Source organism: Corythoichthys intestinalis, chromosome 13, assembly GCF_030265065.1.
Source record: "Corythoichthys intestinalis isolate RoL2023-P3 chromosome 13, ASM3026506v1, whole genome shotgun sequence".
Taxonomy (NCBI): Eukaryota; Metazoa; Chordata; class Actinopteri; order Syngnathiformes; family Syngnathidae; genus Corythoichthys; species Corythoichthys intestinalis.
Genome location: NC_080407.1, coordinates 10,362,898 through 10,388,788, shown reverse-complemented (window position 1 = coordinate 10,388,788; position 25,891 = coordinate 10,362,898). Strand labels below are relative to the sequence as shown.

At 40.7% G+C, this 25,891-nt stretch overlaps 2 protein-coding genes and 1 non-coding gene across 13 annotated transcripts in view; all 3 read right to left on the bottom strand.

Moving 5' to 3' along the window:
- wnt5b (wingless-type MMTV integration site family, member 5b) overlaps nt 1-3,354 on the bottom strand; it is a 104,525-nt gene extending 101,171 nt beyond the window's left edge. Inside the window, exon 1 of the mRNA XM_057855372.1 lies at nt 2,859-3,354. The gene's annotated coding sequence lies outside the window, so the exon portion shown is untranslated. The remainder of the gene's footprint in view (nt 1-2,858) is intronic.
- Nucleotides 3,355-3,398: 44 nt separating this feature from the next.
- trnal-caa (transfer RNA leucine (anticodon CAA)) lies at nt 3,399-3,514 on the bottom strand. The gene is made up of 2 exons: nt 3,477-3,514; nt 3,399-3,444 (listed from the first exon to the last, which is right to left on the bottom strand). It is a non-coding gene; the product is annotated as a tRNA-Leu (tRNA).
- Nucleotides 3,515-7,223: 3,709 nt separating this feature from the next.
- Nucleotides 7,224-25,891, bottom strand: part of LOC130927752 (ELKS/Rab6-interacting/CAST family member 1-like) — a 192,223-nt gene continuing 173,555 nt past the window's right edge. For 3 of the 11 annotated variants that reach the window (XM_057853747.1, XM_057853749.1, XM_057853748.1), the window contains exon 24: nt 7,225-9,688. In XM_057853747.1, the coding sequence (XP_057709730.1) occupies nt 9,551-9,688 (138 nt within the window). In that variant the 3' untranslated portion in view covers nt 7,225-9,550. Of the gene's footprint in view, nt 9,689-25,891 lie in introns of all 11 variants that reach the window. The other 8 variants (XM_057853751.1, XM_057853750.1, XM_057853753.1 and 5 more) reach the window with 4 other exon arrangements.

Here is a 25,891-nt window from a genome sequence, read left to right as displayed (position 1 = left end):
AAAACAATGATTTGTACATGTATATGCATATAATTTAACATTTTTAAATAAAATACAGTAAGTATTTTAATTGGAAAAAATCTCCGATGGACTGAGGGCGCGAAGATTGAAGCGCTAACTAGCACGGGATCACTGTATACTATTTCCTGGTGTCCACAGCATGGCAAATATTCAGGAACAATTAGCTTAAACAAATAAAGCAACATACGAAAACCCATTTTGCCACATACAAAAAAAATGCCACATGGCAAAAAAAGCCACATGGCAAAATCAGTTTTGCCACATGGCAAAAAAATGCCACATGGCAAAAAACATTTTGCCACATCCCCCAAAAAATGCCACATGGCAAAATCCATTTAGCCACATACCAAAAAAATGCCACATGGCAAAAAAAAAAAGCCACATGGCAAATTCAATTTTGTCACATATCAAAAATAATAAATAAAGCCACATACCAAAATCCATTTTGCCACATACAAAAAAAAAATGCCTTCCACCAAAATCCATTTTGTGACATACAAAAAAATGCCACATTGCAAAAAACATGATTTTGCCACATGGCAAAATAAAAATGCCACAAACACAAAAAAACTGCCACATGGCAAAGAAGAAAAAAAAAAAGCTACATACCAAAATTCATTTTGCCACGTACCAAAAACAATGTCAAATGGCAAAAAAATCCAAAATCCATTTTGCCACATACCCCCCAAAAATGCCACATACAAAAAAAAGCCACTGGCAAAATCAATTTTGCCACATGGCAAAAAAATTGCCACGTGGCAAAATCCATTTTTCCACATACCAAAAAAAAAAAAAAAAAAAAAAGCCACATGGCAAAATCCATTTTGCCACATGGCAGAAACAATGCCACATACAAAAATCAATTTTGCCACATGCAAAAAAAAAATGCCACATGGCAAAATCTATTTTGCCACATGGCAGAAACAATGCCACATGGCAAAATCCATTTTGCCACGTGGCAAAAACAATGCCACATACAGTAATCCATTTTGCCACATACAAAAAAAAAAAAATGCCACATGGCAAAAAAATGCCACATGGCAAAATGGATTTTGCCACATGGCAGAAACAATGCCACATGGCAAAATCCATTTTGATTTTGCCACGTGGCAAAAACAAATGCCACATACATAAATCCCTTTTGCCACATACAAAAAAAAAAAAGTCACATGGCAAAAAAATGCCACATGGCAAAATCCATTTTACCACATGCCAAAAAAGAATGCCACATGGCAAAATCAATTTTGCCACATGGCATATACCACTTTTATTTGTCGCTGTCTCTCCATTTTTCATGACTTAAGTATGGCTCAAATATTAGGTCACACAAGAACAGAAGAAGTGCATTTACTTTCATTTAAAATACTTTCATTACTAAAATACTTTCATTGTAATTGAGCTATGATTTGAGTTACAAGTGTCACCACGAAGCAAATTCATCTTTTAAGCCAAGAGACAACTGAGGAGCAGAAAATTAACTCATTCCATGCCGTTGGAACTGTGGAAGAGGCTGGCAGCAAATGATTACTGCCAGTCCTGCAAGTCAAAATGGCTTGTACTGGAATGGCCTCAAAATGTATAAAACCCTGTGCCCTCACTTGCTCTACATGTCCACTGCTGTTCTAGTCGAGTTTTAGTAAAGTGGCGCCATCTGTCTGTGAACTATTTGACTGCAACAACACAAACTTTTCAGTGCAGTTCGTCCATTCTTCAAATGTCAAGCCATCCATCCAGCATGCGTGTTTGAAACCCTAAAAACACATTTTAAAGTACACCATCTTCATTCAGTGGATGGTAGTATAACTCGTCATAACAAGAACGAGTCTCTGAAATATATTCAAAAATCACTATTGCGTTTTAGGGTTTCTCCATGTGGAAGGTTTTTATGTGCTGTAGTGGCAAAAATTCACCAGTGGACGGCAGGGTTTCGTCTCACATCTCATTTTAAATCCACGTTGCTCAATTTTTAATTTGGCCTTCTTGTGCATAAATGTTCTGAAAGGGTCAAAACTGAGCGTTCCACCTTTTTTTTTTTTTTTTTTTTTTTTTTTTTTTTTTTAATAAGGAACTTGTACTGGATGCATGTATAAGTCCCTAATAAAGTGACTTATGTTTGCAAAAAGGAACAAATCGTGTTATAAACACAAGCAAATGCCTTTTTCCCTCACAAAAAGATGTGTTTCAAAGACAGAATACACAAACTAAGCACTTTGAAGGTCAAAGGAGGTTAAATCGGTCATGTGGCTTGCGGCAATGACAACTGCCATCTTTTTATATAGACAATGTCTACAATTATGCGCATAGTACTGCTCGTGTAAAATCCACATGCACTTGTCAGAACCCGTGCCAAACTATGCCCGGCCCCGCCTTGGCGGGCACAGAGATGACATCATGCCAGCAATACTTGTGTTGAACTCAATGACGACGATAGACGTCAAATCTGCTAAAAGTATGATGTACTGTGGGGTCAAAGAGCACCGCACAACTCAAGCAGGCCTAACGTGCGTCTAAAGTTTTGATTGCACATCCCCAACTATAAATTCTGGTCTGGTATAATTGCATCAAAAGATCCAAGATTTTTTTCTGCACTGAGAGAAACATTTGTGCATCATTTATACCCAAAATAGAAGACAGGCTGCACCACATAGTGAGAGGGCAGCTTGAAAACACACATATTGCACTTCACCACTGTCACACACTTGACATATAGGCACTTTCACTAAATATAGCAACGGGGAATTTACATTGCATGTTAACACGCACATAAATTATGTTGTAAGCTGTAATGATGACATGGCAGAAATAACATATATTTCAAATAAAAGTTATTTTCTGACCTTAGTCCAGTCCTTTTGTTGCGCGTCGAGAAGTTTGTTCGAAGAAAACCATGCAGAAAACGTGTCGAAAGTGCGAGACAGAAGCCCACTTGTTGTCGCTCTTGTATTTTGACAGATGCCACCTTGAAGTCCACTTTTTCACAAAAAGTCCATTGATGACCAGTAGAAACGTTAAAAACGAGTTTATGCTCAGAGAAATTCCTTTAAAAGTCCAATGGAAAGTAAAGACGAGCCCGAACCGGCTCGCTCCGAACAACAGGTGTCACAAATAAAGAAGCGCCAACGACCATTTCATTAAAAAAAAAAAAAAAAAAAAGTTTTCCAATATATATAAATAAGAAGTAAACGAATGATAAAAGCTGGAAGTTGTTTTTAAAACACCGAGATGGCAGTTTTCTCGTGAGCTATAAAGTTGCGGTTCGGACGGACGAATCTGCTGCTGAGTGTACTTTGTCAAAATGAAGAGGAAGAGAAGAGAGTGGGAGTTTCTAAGGGGGGAAGGTGTGTCCATCAAAGTGGACCAGAAGGAAAAAAAGAAAGTGTCAGGAGTGGGATTTGAACCCACGCCTCCATTCGGAGACCAGAAAGCCCAATTCCTCTGCGAGGAAGGTTTTACACCTTGAGTCTGGCGCCTTAGACCGCTCGGCCATCCTGACATATGACGTTACAGGATCGGAGACATGTGTGACTGTCATTCTAATCGACAAAGAAACCTGTAGGTCATGCGCAAGGGCGTAGTTTTGCATAGGGACGGTGGGGACATAACACTACCAACTTTTTAGGATGCTCAAATTATCCCCACCCACTTTTACGCAACCTTATTTGCATTATGACTTCATTTATGTCATTAGGTCATTCATATTGTCTCCCTATATGTTGAAAGGATAGAATTGATCCTACCATTATTGAGTGAATTACAGTACTTTCATTATGTTCAGACTTACATTGACCCCTTCTCACTCGCTGAATGTGCCAGTCCATTTTTTCCCCTCACACGCACATTTGATTGGCTCATGACTTGAACCCCCCCAGGGGCGGACTGGGACTAAAAAGCAGCCCTGGACTTTGACTCAGCCCAGCCCACATGAATTACTGTACGAAGGGAAACACAGACCCTTTAGGGGGGTCCGGGGGCATGCCCCACCGGGAGTTTTTTTTTTTTTTTTTTTTTTACATTTTATTGTAAAATGCATCAATTTCGTGCACTTTGAGAGAAAAATTAAGCGGCTATCAAAAACTACACATTGCATTATTATACATTGTAACGTGAATATTCAATGAGAAATTAACAATTTCAATGAAAATACAATAAACATTTCAAGACAAATCCCATATACATAACCTTCATTGGAAAGTATTAACCAGAAAACAAAACGATATATAAATTATTAAAAATATACTGTATATCATATCAATTTAACTACCTAAACTTTAAAGTAAAACCATTTATTTTATTAATATTTTGTTATATTTCTTCTGAATTAATATTGCTGCTGCATACTGTAACTTGGCATGATTGCAAACGGGGACATGGACTAGCTGGCACTAACCCTTTAATTGTCATTTATTTCATTTAAAATGTAGTTACCTGGTGGATAACAATTGCCAATATACCTAGCAAGTAACCCTCTTCATCCCTACTTACTTGCCCTGCGCTCGTCTGGGGAACTTCCACCAGCTCATCATTACCCTCTCCCTCGTCTGTTGTCTCTCCCTGAACCGGCTGCATGTGAGAGTGGCTGCCGCTCCCACTCTCACCATCGCCGGGGGCTGGGCTGTTGCTAGCCGGTGTAGCTGTTGCAGCCAGACTGCTGCTTGCCAACATGTGTGTCAACTTGTTTCGATGCTTCGCTCTGGATTTTTTTCAGTTTTTTTTTCTCTCTAACCTTCTCCGCGCCACCCTTCTCTTTTCTTTTTTTGCCACCACCATCCATATTGTTTGTCCATGCTCGTCGCTATTTTGCTTTGGCTTTACCAAAGTAGGCTACTCTGTGCTTTCTTTGTTCTTCTCCTATCAGATTGGCAGTTAACAGTTAGGCGCACAGCTGCCACCTGTCGGATTGGATGCGAACTGTAGATAATCATAGAGGATAGGGGGGATAAAAACAGTGATGTACTGTATGTAAAGTGGCCGGCGGCCCTCTGGACGACCGGCGGCTGTTCTGTGATCCTCCAGAAGCTACAGATTACCAGTCCGCCACTGAACCGCCCCACACACACACACATTCACAGACTGACAGAAATACAACATACCACCTCCCCCAACTCCTTCGAAGACGAGGGATATTAGAAGTTTTTTTCCCCCCGCCAGCAGCAGCCACTGTAAGCGATGTAAAAAGACGTCAATGTTGTGGAGGTGGGGAACACACCACTAATGTTGCATCTGCTACAGTGCTTCAAGTCAATTTTACTCACCTAGATTTCTTGACATAAGAAAAACAGATAGCTGTAAATGAGATTAACAGATTTATTTTAAGCAAAAAGTTTGTATATCCAATCTTAAAAGAAAAACTTTTTGTCAGAAATGCTCTTAATTCAAGATTGTTTTGTTCAAAACCTTATTTGAAAGCAATTTTTGAAAAATGACCCACTTTTAAATGCATGGGCTCAATACGAATAAATAGTAATATTTACTATTTACAAAAACTTGTGAACTAGCCTTGAACACTCAAAACAAGATGGGAGAAAACTATTTGACTACATTTAATTTTAAAAATCCGATTAAGACTATACATTTGCAGTGTGAAAGTTAGTATAGGTTAATACAGATTTATTTTGCATTAATCATTTAGCCTATCAATTCATTAGGTTCATATTGGTGAGAAGTGTAGCCCTGACCTGGATCGTTAAGAGATGATTAACAAGCTTGTATTTATTTTGGACGTTAAAATAATTTAAGTTATGTTCAAATAATGCTATTTAAATTTGCTCTCAAAATCGGGACACTTTTTCTGGAAGTTTTCAAAATGTTTATTTAGTAGTTTTTTAAAACAAAGGATGTCAAAACAGTAGTAACGCTTAGTTAGAAAACTTTAAGGAGTGGGATTTGAACCCACACCTCCATTCGGAGACCAGAATGCCCATCTCTACTGTATGGAAAGTATTGAACCTTGAGTCTGGCACCTTAGACCGCTCGGTCATCCTGACAAGTGGGGAAACTTTTCATAGGAACGGTAGTGACATAACACTAACAACTTTTCAGGATGCTTGGTTTGTCCCCACCAACCGTATTTGCATTATATAAAGAGTTCAGTTATACCTGTATAGGTAAATTTGTCCTACCATATGTTGTAATGATAGAATAGACCCGACCAGTGCTGTCAACAAATTTGCAGGGGCCTGGGGGCAAGAGGCCATGATAGGCCCCCCCCACCCCTCCCTTGCCACCGGCTTGTCACGACAACATACGCTTAACGCTTTGCAAGCAATGACAGTGTAAATTTTCAAATTATTTAATTTGAGATGGACAGTTAAATTTAACAGACCGTAATGTGATGTGACACAATATAAACAATTTCAATCTATTGTCCCATGTTGGCTACAATACAATACAACTGAGAGTGCTATGCCTGCCTGCTAAGCAACAAAACAGCATAACTAAACATCCTGTGCCTGCCCCCTCCACATCCCTGGGGTTATCAGTCCCTCAAACGGTGATGCACCTAGTTTTTTTGACAGCAAAGTCATATATAACATCAGTGAAATCCAGTTGTTAAGCCTGCCCTGTGATACGGTGGAGCGTAGGTTAATTATTTTCATTTTACTGAAGTTCGCTCTCCTCCAGCTACAGTCACTGGCAAAGACAAGAAAATGCGTGATGGATTTGTATTAGCGTTTGCTATAATACACAGTGGGTTGTAAACCCAAGATAAATCCAGCCTATGGACCAGAGTCTGTTCAGCCTCGTGCACCTGCTCCCCACAAACTAACATATATCCCTGATCTCCCATCATCTTCTCTCTCCTCGGCTCAATGTGAGCAGCATGTCCTGTCATACTGCAGCTCAATAGGCTACGAATCGGGCTTTGGTCAAGGTGATCGCGAATGTAAAAATTATGTTCACTTACCGACATCACCGTTCACAGTCAACTCTAGCCCTAATTCTCTGACTTCTTGTCCCCCTTTTAAAAACTTCATCATTTTTTTCTCGTTCACCTCTGTGCAAAAAAAAAAAATATATATATATATATATATATATATATATATATATATTTGGGCTTTCAAAATTATCGCGTTATCGAGCGGTGATTAATTTTTTTAATTAATCCCGTTAAAATATTTAACGCAATTAACGCACAAATGCCCCGCTCAAACAGATTAAAATGACAGTACAGTGAAAGGTGTACTTGTTGTGTTTTTCGGAGTTTTGCCGCCCTCTGCTGGCGCTTGGGTGCGACTGATTTTATAGGCTTCAGCACCCATGAGCATTTTGTAAGTAATTATTGACGTCAACAATGGCGGGCTACTAGTTTATTTTTTGATTGAAAATTTTACAAATTTTATTAAAACGAAAACATGAAGAGGGGTTTTAATATAAAATTTCTATAACTTGTACTAAAATTGATCTTTTAAGAACTACAAGTCTTTCTATCCATGGATCGCTTTAACAGAATGTTAAAAATGGTAATGCCATCTTGTTGATTTATTGTTATAATAAAAAAATACAGTACTTATGTACCGTATGTTGAATGTATATATCCATCTTGTGTCTTATCTTTCCATTCCAACAATAGTTTACAGAAAAATATGGCATATTTTATAGATGGTTTGAATTGCGATTAATTACGATTAATTCATTTTTAAGCCGTAATTAACTCGATTAAAAATTTTAATCGTTTGACACCCCTAATATATATATATATATATATATATACAAACATACATGTGGTTAAATCTTCAATCAATGTCATGGCCTGCAAATAGCCCAGATTCAACCCTATTGAAAACCTGTGGTAGAAATTGAAAAAAAATGGTCCACAGCAAGGCTCCGACCAGGAAGGATAGAGAGAGTTGAGAGTTGGCACCAAATTGATGAAGAATACTCATCAAGTCAATGCCTCAGAGACTGCAAGCTGTCATAAAAGCCAGAGGTGATGCAACTAAATACTAGAGACGTGTTTTGATTGTTATTTGTTTCTCATGATTCCATATATTTTTCCTCAGAATGGAGTGATTCTATATTTATTTCCCCGCACTTACTCTATAAAAGTAACATTTACAGACCACCAAAATGTTTTTTATTCATTTCTTTTAGTGTTTCTGAATGCTAAAGAGTTGCACGTTTGAACTAATTTATTATTTTTTTCAAGCTTTTTATCTGAGTTGGTTCTACAAAATAAAATGTCTGAATGAGTACTCGTCCGAGACGGGTGATTCCATGGTTTTTGCTAGGGGTTGTACTTCTAACTGCTAGCGCAAGCACGTTATCTCAAGGACATTGGGGTTTTTGGTCCAGGGATCGCCGATATCTGCGATTCTTATCACATGTGCGCAACACCAGGTAGCCTAACGCCCCGGTTGGTGTCCTCTCACAGTTTTCTGCATTTAAAGACAGGCATTTTCGATACAGATCTCTCGTTGAATTGAAAGAAAACGCGACATAATTGACTGCCTGCTCTCGAATGAATCCCCAATAATCAAAAACGGGCGCATTTATCATCATCTGCATGCATGTGAGGCTAAATATTTGCGTGGCATATTTATTTACTGTGATAACAGCAATTAATGTGCGTGATTTAGTGCAGATCCACGAGCGGTTTACTTTGGAGCGCCTCGTTGGCCGTTTCCCCCTGAATGCACCACTATGAGCATAACCTGAGGCCTGCACTTCAACACAGAGCTCAAATGATTAAATAAATACCAAACCGGGGTCACAACGGAGTAAAAGTCACATTATACGTTTTAAGCCTTCCGCTGTTGCTTCTTCCATCTTGTTTTTTACGATAGTAAATGGAGAAAACAGAATATGTGAAGGACAGGTAAGCGTGGCTTTCATACATCCTAAGGCGGAAAGAATGTTAAGTGCAAGAGGAAGAGGCCGTCGCAAAGGATAGATAGGGAAGAGACGAGCCCGGGAATCGTGTCATTACGGCGGGAGGAGAGGAAAATAAAGCAGCGGAGATAAGCCGACGACGTGAAAGGAGCCGATAACGGCAGAATGTTGGAAGCTTCGTTTGGGGACATTTGTCTTTACAGTGCCTCTCCAAAAACATAATTAGGTGTGTGAGAAAATGCACTTCACAGGCAAGAAATGATAAAACTGCATTTTATTCCATTTCATTTCTAGCCACAATCCCGAAGAATTCCCTAGAATTTTAGTAAACAACTCCAACCTGCTGGTGACGACAAAGCACGTGGTCATACAACTGCAATTAAAACATTAGCATTTGACACATTTATATATATTAGCAAATGCAACTTTTTTTTTTTTTTTTTTTTATATTCTCTCCCCCCCGCCCGGAAAGAAAAATGAAATTCCTCCTGGTGTTATCATCAACATCGATAGTAAAGGGATTATTGCGAGTGTTTCCAACAGAAGGCTGCGTGAAACCATAGAAGAAGATGACCAAAAAGATAGCAGCATGTGTTGACAAGACAAAATGGCGGACCGGGGTCACAGAAAAAAAAACAAAAAAACAACAACATGATAATTAAAGTCTGTTTAGTTGTTTCGGTGTATTCGTCTAAATGTGTCAGCTGCTGTCCTCCAGGGCGCTGACGACCTGTTCCAAAATGTCCGGGCAGCGGTCTGCGATCTGCTGCAGCACCTGGTTGGCGTACTCCTGGAGCTCCGCCCCCTCCCGCTCACACAGCGCCAACTCCGCCTCCAACTGCGGAGAAAATTCAAATTATTTTGTTGCACACGCTCACACCCAGAGTGGGCAATCGAGAGGACCGGGACAAATCTCGGTGGGTCGGCCTGACGTTTGGGCCAAGGGGCGTAGGTTTGCATAGGGATGGTAGGGACAAAACACTACCAAATTTTCAGGATGCTCAAATTGTCCCCACCAACTTTTAAGCAAGCTTATTTGCGTTGTATACAGTGGTGCAAATAAGTATTTAGTCAGCCTCTAATTGTCAACATGGGTAAACTTCAACCATGAGAGACGGATATGGAAAACAAAACAAAACCTGAAAATCACACTGTTTGATTTTTAAAGAATTTATTTGCAAATCATGGTGGAAAATAGGTATTTGGTCAATACCAAAAGTTCATCTCAATACTTTGTTATGTACCCTTTGTTGCAAATAACAGAGGCCAATCATTTTCTGTAACTCTTCACAAGCTTTTCACACACTGTTGCTGGTATTTTGGCCCATCCTTCCATGCAGATCTAGAGCAGTGATGTTTTGGGGCTGTTGTTGGGCAACACAGACTTTCAACTCCCTCCACAGATTTTTGATGGGGTTGAGATCTGGAGACTGGCTAGGCCACTCCAGGACCTTGAAATGCTTGTTACGAAGCCACTCCTTTGTTGCCCTGGCTGTGTGTTTGGGATTATTGTCATGCTGAAAGACCCAGCCATGTCTCATCTTCAATGCCCTTGCTGATGGAAGGAGATTTTCACTCAAAATCTCTTGATACATGGCCCCATTCATTCTTTCCTTTTACACAGATCAGTTGTTCTTGTCCCTTTGCAGAAAAACAGCCCCAAAGCATGATGTTTCCACCCCCATGCTTCACAGTGGGTATGGTGTTCTTCAGATGCAATTCAGTATTCTTTCTCCTCCAAACACAAGAAGCTGTGTTTCTACCAAAAAGTTTTATTTTGGTTTCATCTGACCAGAATACATTCTCCCAGTCCTCTTCTGGATCATCCAAATCCTCTTTAGCGAACTGCAGACGGGCCTGGATGTGTACTGGCTTTAGCAGGGGGACACGTCTGGCAGTGCAGGATTTGAGTCTCTGGCGGCGCATTGTGTTACTGATAGTAGCCTTTGTTACTGTGGTCCCAGCTCTCTGTAGGTCATTCACTAGGTCCCCCCGTGTGGTTCTGGGATTTTTGCTCACCGTTCTTGTTATCATTTTGATGCCACGTTGATGTCTTGCATGGAGCCCCAGATCGAGGGTGATTATCAGTGGTCTTGTATGTCTTCCATTTTCTAATAATTGCTCCCACAGTTGATTTCTTTACACCAAGTGTTTTACCTATTGCAGATTCAGTCTTCCCAGCCTGGTGCAGATCTACAATTTTGTCTCTGGTGTCCTTCAACAGCTCTTCGGCAGGTCTTGGCCATAGTGGAGTTTGGAGTGTGACTGACTGAGATTGTGGACAGGTGTCTTTTATACCGATAATGAGTTAAATAAAACCAAAACCATTAAAACCATTAATACAGGTAACGAGTGGAGCCTCGTTAGACCTTGTTAGAAGAAGACCTCCAAGAATGGGCCGGACAAAAGTATTGGCACCCTCAGCATAATACTTGGTAGCACAACCTTTGGACAAAATAACGAGTTTCTTACAATACTCTGCTGGAACTTTAGACCATTCTTCTTTGGCCAACTGCTCCAGGTCTCAGAGATTTAAAGGGTGCCTTCTCCAAACTGCCATTTTCAGAGCTCTCTATAGGTGTTCTATAGGATTCAGGTCTGGACTCATTGCTGGCGACTTTCGAAGTCTCCAGTGCTTTATGTCAAACCATTTTCTAGTGCTTTTTTGAAGTGTGTTTTGGGTCATTGTCCTACTGGAAGACCCATGACCTCTGAGAGAGACCTAGCTTTCTCACACTGGGCCCTACATTATGCAGCAAAATTTTGATGGTAGTCTTCAGACTTCATAATGCCATGCACACGGTCAAGCAGTCCAGTGCCAGAGGCAGCAAACCAACCCCAAAACATCAGGGAACCTCCGCCATGTTTGACTGTGGGGACCGTGTTCTTTTCTATGACGGCCTTGTTATTTTCCCTGTAAAGTCTATGTTGATGCCTTTTTCCAAAAATCTCTATTTTTGTCTCATCTGACCAGAGAACATTCTTCCAAAATGTTTTTGGCTTTCTCAGGCAGGTTTTGGCAAACTCCAGCCTGGCTTTTTTATGTTTCTGGCTCAGAAGTGGGGTCTTCCTAGGTATTCTACCAGAGAGTCCCTTTTCATTCAGACGCCGACAGATAGTACGGGTTGACTCTGTTGTACCCTTGGACTGCGGGACCGCTTGAACTTGTTTGGATGTTAGTCAAGGTTCTTTATCCACCATCCGTGCGATATTTCGTTGAAATCTCTTTTTCTTTTCCGTCCACATCTAGGGAGGTTAGCCACAGTGCCATTGGCTTTACACTTATTGATGACACTGCACACGGTAGACACAGGAACACTCAGGTCTTTGGAGATGGACTTGTAGCCTTGAGATTGCCCATGCGTCCTCACAATTTTGCTTCTCAAGTCCTCAGACAGTTCTTTGGTCTTCTCTCTTTTCTCCATGCTCAATGTGGTACACACAAGGACACAAGACAGAGGTCGAGTTAACTTTAATCCATTTTAACTGGCTGCAAGTGTGATTTAGTTATTGCCACCACCTGTTATGTGGCACAGGTAAGTAACAGGTGCTGTTAATGACACAAATTAGATAGGCATCACATGATTTTTCAAAGGGTGCCAATACTTTTGTCTGGCCCATTTTTGGAGTTTTATGTAGAATGATAATGATTTAATAGTTTTTCCCATTCTGTTTTGTGTTTTTTCAATGCAAGCAAAATTATTAAGATATTACTACCAAAGCATTTGGTAATTGCCATCATTTTTTGGGAGAAATTAAGCTTTATCTGACAGAATTCCAGGGGTGCCAATACTTTTGGCCACCAGTGTAAGTGCTTTGGAAGACAGCTGTTTTCAAGTCACAATGTACTTTTCAAACACCGAGACCATTTTCAAAGCTTGTGGAATTAGAAATTAGTAATGTAAAGCAAGACATTGGTCCTTATCGACTATCAAGTAAAAACCTCACCGTGGCGAGCGGAACATTTCTGTGAGAAAGCCCCGTTTCTGTTTGCCTTGGCCGCAAGTCGGGCCGCCGCGTCTAACCCGCCCGCCTTAATGACCAATACATCTGTATCAATACGCGAGCTGCCGGAGGAACTGCGAACGCGAGCTTACATGAGCCACCGTGTGCGTGTGTGCAAACACGTTTTGAACAGTGCCAAAGCTTTCGAAGGTTAAATCTCAACTCAGTTGAGAGCTCTCATCTGCGAGCCAGCAATCGCAACGGCACATTAATGCTCATGTGTAGGACATCTGCTAGTAATGACGTTGGTAATGAGTCATGAAAATCACACGAAAAGTATTCTCCTTCGATTAATAGCGTTGTTTTTTTGTTTGTTTGCCATGTTGTTCGGATCCCAAGTCGAAGAAAGAGGAGACCCTGACTTTAACCCTGACCTAAATAAGGGAAAAACTATCACATCCAATCTACATGGACGCTTAAACTAACATTTCCCAATTTTTAAAGCGCCCTCAACGGCTTTAGCCGCAATCCCCCAGAAAAACACGGCCGTAAAGATAAGAGAGGCCTCAGATAGTCGACACCTTCCAGGTCCTCTATCTTCTTCCGCCTCACGCAACCTTGACCCGGCGGCCGCTGAAAATTTACGCAAAGAGACGTCGAGGCGCGTCGAGTTTGCAGAACGGCAACCGCATTCTCCCGTCTTTGTGTTCCTATTATTTTGAAGGTGACTGTAAATACGCACCACATCGGCAAGTGTTATATTTCAAAGAAGCTGCGGCTGAAGAGCGCAGATAAAGAGCAAAGATATGTGCGCGAGTGTGTTCGGTTGTAGATGATGATTTTTACAACGGCCATTAAAGCGCCATTATCGTGATGGATTATCATCTGGGCGCACGCGATATATATGCGCACCGACACGCCGCTTATCAGAGTGGGAATGAAGTCAGATATGTGTGTCTGTCCGTGTGTGTACCTCGACTCATATCGCAGCTTTGAATCTCTGCATAGTGGGACACAGAGGTTAGCTAGCAATAGACACTGTGAGTCAGTGCAGTCACACAAGGTTATTGTTTTCTTTCTAAAAATGATAATTACAGTGGTATGAAAAGGTATTTGAACCTTTTGGAATTTCTCACATTTCTGCTTAAAATCACCATCATATGTGATCTGATCTTTGTCAAAATCACACAGATGAAAAAAACTGTCTGCTTGAACTACAACCACCCAAAAATTTATAGGTTTCCATTTTGTAATGAGGATAGCATGCAAACAATGATAGAAAGGGGGAAAAATTAAGTAAGTGAACCATTAAATTTAATATTTTGTGCCCCCCTTGGCAGCAATAACTTCAACCAGACGCTTCCTGTAGCTGCAGATTGGTCTGGCACAACGATCAGGACTAATCTTGGCCCAATATACTCGACAAAACTGCTGTAGTTCAGTCAGATTCCTGGGATGTCTGGCATGATTCGCTGTCTTTAGGTCATGCCAAAGCATCTCATTGGGGTTCAAGTCTAGACTTTGGCTTGGCCACTCCAGAACGTGTATTTTGGTCTTGGGAAATTGTCTTGTTGCAGCATCCATCCTCTTTTTAGCTTCAACTTTCTGACAGACGGCCTCAGGTTTTCCTGCAAAACACCCTGATAAACGTTTGAATTCATTCTTCCATTAATGATTGCAAGTTGTCCAGGCGCTAAGGCAGAAAACAGCCCTAAATCATGATGCTCCCTCATGGTTGGGATGAGGTGTTGATGTTGCTGAGCTGTTCCATTTTTCTTCCACACATGACATTGTGTGTTACTCCCAAACAATTAAACTATTTTGCCAAAATTTCTGTGGAGTGTCCAAGTGCCTTTTATCGAACATTAAACGAGCAACAATATTTTTTTAGACAGTTGTGGTTTCCTCCGTGGAGTCCTCCTATGAACACTTTTCTAGTTTACAAATAGTTGATATGTGCGCAGTGATTTCTGTAAGTCTTTAGCAGACACTCTAGGGTTCTTTTTGTTACCTCTCTGTGTATTCTGCACTGAACTCTTGGCGTCATCTTTGGTGGACGGCCACTCTTTGGGAGAGAAGCAACAGTGCCAAACTCTTTCCATTTGTAGGCAACTTCTCTGACTGTCGATTGATGAACATCCAGACTTTTAGAAATGGTTTGGTATCCTTTCCCAGCGTTATACAAATCAACAGGTCTTCAGACAACCCCTTTGACCGAGCCATGATGCACATCAGACAATGCTTCTCATCAAGACATTTCTTACCAGGTGTGTGTTTTATAGTGGGCAGGGTAGCTTTCAACCACTCACCAGTGATTGGGCACAAACCTGACTTAAAATGTTTAGCAAAAATTGGTTTCAATTGCTCTTTAAGTCTCCTTAGGCAGAACGTTCACTTACTTATTCTTCCCCCTTCAGTCATTGTTTGAATGCTATCCTCATTAAAATATGAAAACCTATAAGTTTTTGGGTGGTTTTAGTTAAAGCAGACAGTTTTTTCATCTGTGTGATTTTGACAAAGATCAGATCACATTTGATGGGGATTTTATGCAGAAATGTGAGAAATTCCAAAAGGTTCAGATAGTTTTTCATACCACTGAATATTTCTTGGAAGCCACCGACTTTTGGCTGACATTGACGCAGAGGCGATTGCTAACAGACTGCAAGGGAAGCTCAAGTAAAATTGTAGAAATAATTGAAAAAAGTTACTTTTACCCGTTTAATCATTCGTCAGATTAATCGATTATTAAAAAAAAAAAAGCCGTTAGTTACAGCCCTAACTGCATGGCACTCATGAAATGTGACCATAACCCAAAACACAGATTAAACAAAAAAAAATTACATGATGGAAGCCTGAAAACAGCGTCTGAATTTAAAGCATGATGTTCATGCTATGAAACTGCCCAAAGCCCAAAAAACACATAAAAAACTGTGTGTGTACAGTAGCCCAGTTAACAGGCTACAAAGGGAATAGAAGTGTTCAAAATGGCTCCACGGAGGCTAAAAAAGCCTGCGCTGTAAAGCTGAAGACAAACAATTGTTTGGGTGTGTTGAGGGTGATTGGACTTAATGTGATAATTGCTGTTTAATATCATATCTCCATGGAAAGAGGCTCACGAGAGCAGGAAATGAGATTAGGCAAATACAGTAAGATTCCAATGAATAATTAAAGGCAGAGGTCATTCGGTCTTTGTATCTAAACGAAGGGTCCGAATGTTCCATCCTGCATTATCAGCACTGAACGCCGCCCTGTCCTGTTTTTGTCGCTCGTCACTGAACGCCGTCCAATGAGTGACTGCGACACAAAGAGCACAAACAAAACACCCACGTCGCCGCCTGCCAGTCTGCGCTCCGGGTGAAAAAACAAACATGGCGTTGCTCCGAGATATGTTATTTTACCACCGCCACCATAATAAACATATTGTTAAATTAATACCTCTAAAACAGTGCTTCTCATTAATTTTCTGTTACGCCCCCCCAAGGAAGGAGTAAATGTTTCGCGCCACCCCAACTTTCTGCCGCCACTGTAAATAGTATCATTTGTCTGTAAAATTGTGATAAGCACACCTCTTCATTAGATTTATCAATATTTTAGTAGTCAATTAATTGATGGACTAGTTAGTTCAAATAATCGAGTAATCGGATAAGGAACATGAAAAATTCAAACGGTAATTTTTGTTGTTGTTTTTTTTTTTTAAACATTTTTTTTTAAACAATTGGCTAACTTACATAGAAAAAGTTTGCTAGCTTGAATGCTATAAAATGCGAAAGTTTTTTTCTTACAATGCTCTTAACAATTTTTTCAGACACATATTCCCCCCAAAAAACGGTTAAATATACCTATAAACTATATTATGAATGCATTAAAAAACATTAGCTCAAACAAAAACTTAGCTTACTTTGGTCTTAACAGGGAGCAGTTGGCTCATTTGTTCAGCCATGTGAAAAGAGGCAGACCAGAGGGCAGTGTATTCACCCTAATCATTAAAACTGAATCTAAACACTTTCAAAATAAACCATTACAACGCCACTTTAATTAAACGAATACTCTAAGCAACAAAATTTAATTTGAATATTTTTTTTCTAATCGAATACTCGAGTTAAATCGATTAATCGTTGCAGCACTACTTGTAACCGAAACGACTTAAAGCGCACCAATTTGCTGATTAAAAAAATAAAAAATAAATAAATACAATTGAAAACTGAAAATTAGCATTTATAATCTTCTTTCTGAAGGCCCCAGGCAGCTCCTTTGATCTCACCAAGGTGTTTTCTCTCACTTCAACAGTCAGTGGCACACCAAGCTAAATGTTAGGTTTAAATAAGGAAAGCCTCCTTCAAAACACTGGGTAATGATTGTTGTGATATCCCTATGTGGGATTTTAGCCATTTTATGTGGGATTGAATGTGGAGGTGTCCTAATTCATTCCCTTAAAGACCAAATGTGAAGTAAGGTTGGTCAACCATGTTTTTGAATAATATCAATTGGCTAAACAATTGTAAGCAAATTTTCGTTATTTTTTTTTAACGCAACCCTTCCAGATTCTTTGTTTAACCCACAGCAACGCCCTTGACAACGAAAATGCTTTTCTTCGACAATTTTCATAAATCTTCGGAAATTATGTCACACAGAGAACTGCGAGGGAAGTCCGCCATAGAACAGTATTGTTGCATTGCTTCTCAGTAAGATACCATGGCGGTGTGTGGCGATGTATTGTTCTCAATCTAAAGATGTTGTATGAGTGGCCAAAGGATAGCAGGGCACGTAAATGGACATCATCGAGTCGTGTTCTCTGCTACAAACACTTCGAAGACGCCTGGTTCCTCAACCGGTCTGCTTATGATCAAGGATTTGCAAAAAAGTAAGTGGGATTTTTGGATAGATGACTGATTACTTTGTCAAAGCAGAGCTGCCAACTGTTGTGGAATGAACAGTAGAAGGTAGCGACAATAGCCGAAAGGTAACTTTAGGCAAAATCCCGATCGTGTTGTTGAATGAACAGTAGAAGCTAGCGACGTTAACTGAAAGCTAACTCGTGGCAAGCCCCAATCATAGTTGTATTGAGTTCATTTTGCCTACACTTATAAATTCGTCAAAACTTTCATCCCAGGCAATAGTAGGTGGTCTATTTACCTGACATGTTTCAGCAAACACTTCCGCCTTCGTCAGAGGGTCCAAAGGCGGAGGTGTTCGCCGAAACATGTCAGGTAAATAAAAGCTAACGTCGCGAGCTTCTACTGTTCATTACACAACATGATCGGGGATTCGTCAAAACGTTTCTTTTATCCCAGCGAATAGTAGGTGGTTTATTTACCTGACATGCTTCAAATCATAAAAATAATAACAGCCTATATCCTACCAATCTTGTAATCTCGATGGGTCTTGTCTCCATTCCATGTCAGGTAGTCTGGGCACATTGTTTGCATCCTGATTAGTGTCTGCCTAATACATGTACGGTCCATCATAAAATTCCAACCTCATCCTCTTCCTCCAACTCTTCAAAAACTCGGATCTCCTCACTTTGCTCGATCTATCGCTTATATCGGTGGTTGAATTATTGATTGAGGGGCTTTGTATGGCGGCCGTATGGATCGCTGCCATCGCTGTTCTCGGTGTGACGTATTACTTCCGGGTTCGTCCCCTTTCAGGCTTGAACTTCGGAAACGTAATTATTTTGTCACATATACAACATATACATTATTTTTTCATGCTTTATTTGTTGGATAATGTTGAATTACATTAACTGTGACCCTATCTGGCACTTTATGAAATTACTTCACATGTGTCTTTAACCCTTTAACACTGAACGTGTCGGCAGCGACGCATTTACGCATATCGTCTTTGAAGCTTTGTCACGCTATAATTACGTCACCCACGTGCCGCTGGTTGGTCTCATTTGAAAGTGCGGAAGTTGATGTCCACACCAGTTTTTATTTGAAGTCAATCGACCAAGTAAAACGGGAGATAATGTCATTTGAGTTTTACAGTTTTATTGCACTCATAAATATGCATTAAAACCATGTGTCTATCTCCATTTTTCCATCATTTCTTGTCCTTTTTCAAAAGCGAAAGCAGCACAAAAGACTACATATCCCAAGAGCCGTTGTGATGTCAAGATGGACGAACCAAATGTGAACATTTTTAATAAATTGCCGATCGAGGCGCCAACGAAGGAAAGGGAGGCATGCGAAGCGAGCAACGGCCGGTTGGATTGAGCGAGCGACTTTGAAACGTGCAGAATGTATCTAAAACTAAATTTAGTGCAAGCTAATGCATTATTTCATTAACTCAAGGAAGAAGATGAGCCGTATTTGGCGTTGTTTTCCTCGGATGAGTCGGCGTCTCGGAGAGTAGAAGTGCCAGCAGCGCGCAAACGGCGTAAGAGTAGGCTGTGTGTGACGCAGCTCTGTGACTTTATTTGCTCGCATGCCTGAAAAATGTGAATTGAACTGAACTACTTGTCAATATTTTTGAAAATACTTTTTTTCAATGTTATATATTTTTTTTTCTTCGCTATAATCTTTTCAATTTTTATATAGATGTGTGTTCGATAAGCTTGATTGCATGTACGTATATACTTTTGATAAGGTGATGGGTACAATACCTAACTTCACAAAAAGATATCCTCAAAACTTGTGTTAGATGATATACAGTATACAGTGGGGCAAATAAGTATTTAGTCAACCACTAATTGTGCAAGTTCTCCCACTTGAAAATATTAGAGAGGCATGTAATTGTCAACATGGTTAAACCTCAACCATGAGAGACAGAATGTGAAAAAAAAAAAAGAAAATCACATTGTCTGAATTTTAAAGAATTTATTTGCGGATCATGGTGGAAAATAAGTATTTGGTCAAGACCAAAAGTTCATCTCGATACTTTGTGATGTACCCTTTGTTGGCAATAACGAAGGCCAAACGTTTTGGTATTTTGGCCCATTCCTCCATGCAGATCTCCTCTAGAGCAGTGATGTTTTGGGGCTGTCGTCGGGCAACACTGACTTTTAACTCCCTCCACAGATTTTCTATGGGGTTGAGATCTGGAGACTGGCTAGGCCACTCCAGGACCTTGAGATGCTTCTTACGAAGCCACTCCTTTGTTGCCCTGGCTGTGTGTTTGGGATAATTGTCATGCTGAAAGACCCAACCACGTCTCATCTTCAATGCCCTTGCTGATAGAAGGAGATTTTCACTAAAAATCACTCGATACATAGCCCCATTCATTCTTTCCTCTACACAGATCAGTCGTCCTGGTCCCTTTGCAGAAAAACTGCCCCAAAGCATGATGTTTCCACCCCCATGCTTCACAGTGGGTATGGTGCAATTCAGTATTCTTTTTCCTCCAAACACGAGAACCTGTGTTTCTACCAAAAAGTTCTATTTTGGTATCATCTGACCATAACACATTCTCCCAGTCCTCTTCTGGATATTCTAAATGCTCTCTAGCGAACTGCAGACGGGCCTGGACGTGTACTTTCTTCAGCAGGGGGACACGTCTGGCAGTGCAGGATTTGAGTCCCTGGCGGCGCATTGTGTTACTGATATTACCTTTTGTTACTGTGGTTCCAGCTCTCTGTAGGTCATTCACTAGGTCCCCCCGTGTGGTTCTGGGATTTTTGCTTACCATTCTTGTTATCATTTTGACGCCACGGGGTGAGGAGGGAGTTGAAAGTCCGTGTTGCCCAACGACAGCCCCATAAAATCATAAAAAAATCTTTTTAGTAGTTTTAATTGTTTAGTTCTATGACTTTAATCTCTCATGATTGTTAAATTTGATATTAAATATCTTTATGACCAAATATAATAGGGTGTCCTAATTTTTCCACATGACTTTATATCCTGCTCTTTGCTGTGTGCTCTTGTTTAATGCAAAAATACTGTGCACACTCTGAAAATGAGAGTGCCACTGCCACACATAGACTGGATGTGTTCAGCGAGGTCGCATGTACCCCGCTATCGCCCCACGATTTGAGAAGTACAGTACTCCTCTAGAAGCAGAACGGTGCAATATTATCTTGGTAAAGGCAGTTGCAGTAAGGCTGTAAAACAGTTGCGGTGTTTTATTTTGGTTGGTTATATTCATCATCCTTTGAAACACCCTTTTTTTGTCTGACATTTAAAGACATTTAAGCCAACAAGTATGCATGCTAAGGAAGCCCTTGTTGCTTTTGGACGCCGGTGTGACAATGACATGCGCCCTCTATAATTGTCTGCTATTTTGCCTCATTACCACGACTCGTCCAATTGTAAATAGGAACATTTTGACGTTTTTTTCCCCCTGGATGGACAGAATTAGACAACAATGCGCTAGGGATTGGCAAATGACAATAAAACACTTGATGAACTTTTTCCAACGACAAAACACGGTCAGTCAGGATCGGAGGTCGGAGTCTCCGCCGAGCTCATTAGAGACCTCGTTCAGCCATGACGCGGATTATTATTATTATTGGCAGCGAAGCAGCTCCCACTTTTTGGAATGCATTTTTTGGAGGGGATGAATGCGCGTGCGCTACCTCGCGATAATTGCGTGTAAACGCCGCAAACGCCAGAGGAAAGCGGCCTCGACGACTCGATGCGTTGTTGTGATTATAAAAGGCGCCACATTTCTGAAAAAAAAAAAAGACGCCGACTGATGCATGGCTGTGGCCATTGTGTGGAAATGAGTTATTTTCCAGACACGGGTGGGACGGTTTAAAAAACATAAAAAATAAAAAAAAAATCCTAGGCTCGATGCTTAACAAATGTCTCCAAAAAAAAAGATCGCTTTTAAAAAAAATTAAAAAAAGAAATAAGAAATAAGTATTTAGTCAACCACTAATTGTGCAAGTTGTCCCACTTGAAAAGATTAGAGGCCTGTAATTGTCAACATGGGTAAAGCTCAACCATGAGAGACAGAATGTGGAAAAAAAACCAGAAAATCACATTGTTTAATTTTTAAAGAATTAATTTGCAAATCATGGTGGAAAATAAGTATTTGGTCAATACCAAAAGGTCATCTCCATACTTTGTTATGTACCCTTTGTTGGCAATAACGGCGGCCAAACGTTTTCTGTAACTTTTCACAAGCTTTTCACACACTGTTGCTGGTATTTTGGCCCATTCCTCCATGCAGATCCTCCTCTAGAGCAGTGATGTTTTGGGGCGGTCGTTGGGCATACGGACTTTCAACTCCCTCCACATACAGTATTCACTATGGGGTTGAGATCTGGAGACTAGCTAGGCCACTCCAGGACCTTGAAATGCTTCTTACGAAGCCACTCCTTTGTTGCCGTGGCTGTGTGTTTGGGATCATTGTCATGTTGAAAGACCCAGCCACGTCTCATCTTCAATGCCCTTGCTGATGGAAGGAGATTTTCACTTAAAATCTCTCAATACATGGCCCCATTCATTCTTTCCTTTACACAGATCAGTCGTCCTGGTCCCTTTGCGGAAAAACAGCCCCAAAGCATGATGTTTCCACCCCCATGCTTCACAGTGGGTATGGTGTTCTTTGGATGCAACTCAGTATTCTTTCTCCTCCAAACACGAGAACCTGTGTTTCTACCAAAAAGTTCTATTTTGGTTTCATCTGACCATAACACATTCTCCCAGTCCTCTTCTGGATCATCCAAATGCTCTCTAGCAAATGCAGACGGGTCTGGACGTGTACTTTCTTCAGCAGGCGGACACATCTGGCAATGCAGGATTTGAGTCCCTGGCGGCTCATTGTGTTACTGATAGTAGCCTTTGTTACTGTGGTCCCATTCCTCTGTCGGTCATTCACTAGGTCCCCCCGTGTGGTTCTGGGATTTTTGCTCACCGTTCTTGTTATCATTTTCACTCCAGTATCCCGCGATTCAGCCGGAAACGCGCAAGGCCAAACCAGTTCCCCCCCAGGAACACAACATGCCCCACACAATTCTCCAGGCGAACTCTGCCACGAGGCAGTGATCACCACAAAAGAAAGACAAAAAAAAAAAATCCATCTACAAGAGGCAGGTGGCGATGAGGGAAAAGTTTACCCCGGCTTTTGCGGCCACAAAAGCGTCATCTCTCAGTTCAATAGTTTAGTTATGTGTAAATAAATTGTTACCTTGCTACCAAAAGCTCTATTTGTCTTGTTGTTTGTGTTATTTTGCAGAAGGAAAACATTATTCAGATGTTTGGGATGTCAAAAAAGAAAAAAATACTGTAGCTGTGTTAAAGTCAAAGTTATGTTTGAAATGTATGCTTTTACAAAAAGCTAAATTTCTCCGTTTTTTTTCATCTGAAATCGGAAAATTCCTCAAACTAAGCTATTTTCTAATGTTGATTTCTTAAGAATGGAAAAAGATGTGAACTAACTTTTCTAGCAATAGAACAGAATTTTATGTGTGTTAATTTTATCTTGCAAAATCAGTCACAATCCAGTAAAACGGCCGGGAGCGAAGGGGGTTGCACCGGTGAAAATGGCTGGGAGTGAATGAGTTAAAGGGGTAAATCCAACACAACGGCGAATTTGCGAGTCGACACTTGGATTGAACACGTATCGCCCTGATGTTTTCAGCATGGAAACACCACAAACCTCTGCGAAATGTATTCGAAAAAGCATAACCGTGACGGTGAGCTAACGATTTCTTTCCCTCCCCTCATTTTTATGTGATTTTCTCCCCTGCCTCTCCCCGATGACAACTTTTCTGCTGGCGAATAAATTCTCCACCCCTGCACATACCAACCCGCCGTCATTCTGCTGCCAACAATCTTTTGGGAAAATTTTGTAAAAGGGAGAGTTTAAAGAAACGATGTGAACACGGGATTGTTCTGCAGCCAGCCGCTTGTCGCCAGGTGACCCGACGGAATAAATCTCTTCATTAAAGTCAAAGCTGGCGCCAACAGCATGCCAGGGTGTGCCCTTCGCCCACACACACACCCCGACGGCAATAGAACTTTACAGTACAGTAATATTTCTGGGTTCACGTTAAACCACTCAAATGAGCTCGTGAATGTGAGTTGTGAATTTTACTATCCGTCGCCTAAGTGTATTTTTTATGTTCCCAGAATGAAATCACTCACCGAAACTGTCTGAAAGTATAAATCCGACTCATGCCAGGTCGCTAACGAATGTAAAAAAGGAGGGCTTAACTAGTGGTGCAACGATTAATCGATTAACTCGAGTAATTTGATTAGAAAAAAGCTTCGAATCAAATTTTGCTGCTTCGAGGATTCGTTAAAGTGGCGTTGTAATGGCTTGTTTTGAAAGTTGATTTGGTTTGGATACACTGCCCCCTAGTGGCAACAGTGAATATGACATAACTCATTTAACATAGTTGAATCCAGCTGCTCCCTGTTCAGACCAACACAGGGTTTTTGCTTGAGCTAACATGTTTTTTGAGCATTCGTAATTTAGTTTATACAGAGCTCGCCAAAAGTATTGGCACCCCAGCAATTCTGTCGGATAATGCTCAATTTCTCCCAGAAAATGATTGCAATTACAAATGCTTTGGTAGTAATATCTTCATTTATTTTGCTTGCAATGAAAAAACACAAAAGAGTATGAGAAAAAAAATCGTTATCATTTTACAAAAAACTCCAAAAATGGGCCGGACAAAAGTTTAGGCACCCTCAGCCTAATACTTGGTAGCACAAACTTTAGACAAAATAACTGCGAACAACTGCTTCTGGTATCCATCAACGTATTTCTTACAATGCTCTGCTGGAATTTTAGACTATTCTTCATTATCCAACTGCTCAAGGTCTCTGAGATTTGAAGGGTGCCTTCTCCAAACTGCCATTTTCAGATCTCTCCACAGGTGTTCTGTGGGATTCAGATCTGGACTCATTGCTGGCCACTTTAGAAGTCTCCAGTGCTTTCTCTCAAACCATTTTCTAGTGCTTTTGGGTCATTGTCCTGCCAGAAGACCCATGACCTCTGAGGGAGACCCGGCTTTCTCACACTGGGTCCTACATTATGCTGCAAAATTGGTTGGTAGTCTTCAGACTTCATAAAACCATGCACACGGTCAAGCAGTCCAGTGCCAGAGTCAGCAAAGCAACCCCAAAACATCAGGGAACTGTGACTGTGGGGACCATGTTCTTTTCTTTGAAGGCTTTTTTCACCCCTGTAAAGTCTATGTTGATGCCTTGTCCCAAAAAGCTCTACTTTTGTCTTATCTGACCATAGAACAGTCTTCCAAAGCATTTTTGGCTTTCTCGGGTATGTTTTGGCAAACTCCAACTTGGCTTTTTTATGTTTTTGGGTCAGAAGTGGGGTCTTCCTGGGTATCCTACCATAGAGTCCCTTTTCATTCAGACACCGACAGATAGTACGGATTGACACTGTTGTACCCTCGGAGTGCAGGACAGCTTGAACTTGTTTGGATGTTAGTCAAGGTTCTTTATCCACCATCCGCACAATCGGTGAACTCTCTCATCAATTTTTCTTTTCCGTTCACATCTAGGGAGGTTGGCCACAGTGCCATGGGCTTTACACTTATTGATGACACTGCGTACGGTAGACACAGGAACATTCAGGTCTTTGGAGATTGACTCGTAGCCTTGAGATTGCCCATGCTTCCTCACAATTTTGCTTCTCAAGTCCTCAGACAGTTTTAGTCTTCTTTCTTTTCTCCATGCTCATTGTGGTACACAGAAGGACACATGACAGAGGTTGAGTCAATTTTAATCCATTTTAACTGGCTGCAAGTGCGATTTAGTTATCGCCACCACCTGTTATGTTCCACAAGTAAGTAACAGGTGCTGTTAATTACACAAATTAGAAAAGCATCACATGATTATTCAAAGGGTGCCAATATTTTTGTCTGGCCCATTTGTGGAGTTTTGTGTAAAATGATAATGATTTTTTCCCATGCTCTTTTGTGTTTTTTCATTGCAAGCAAAATAAATGAAGACACTAAAATTTGGTTGTTATCTTATTTTCTATTTTGTTTCCGTCAATCCTCCTTCAAAGTTGGAAATTTTTGTTTGTATGCTGTTTTTTTCCCCTATGTCAGTTATTAATGCGAAACCTTGTCCTTTAAAGGGGGCACTTTATTAGTTCTCCCTGTTTCTGTATGGATGTCGATGGGTAGGTAACTGCCATTTGGCTGTGGAGAGTTTTGTGAGGAAAATTTCATTTCCAG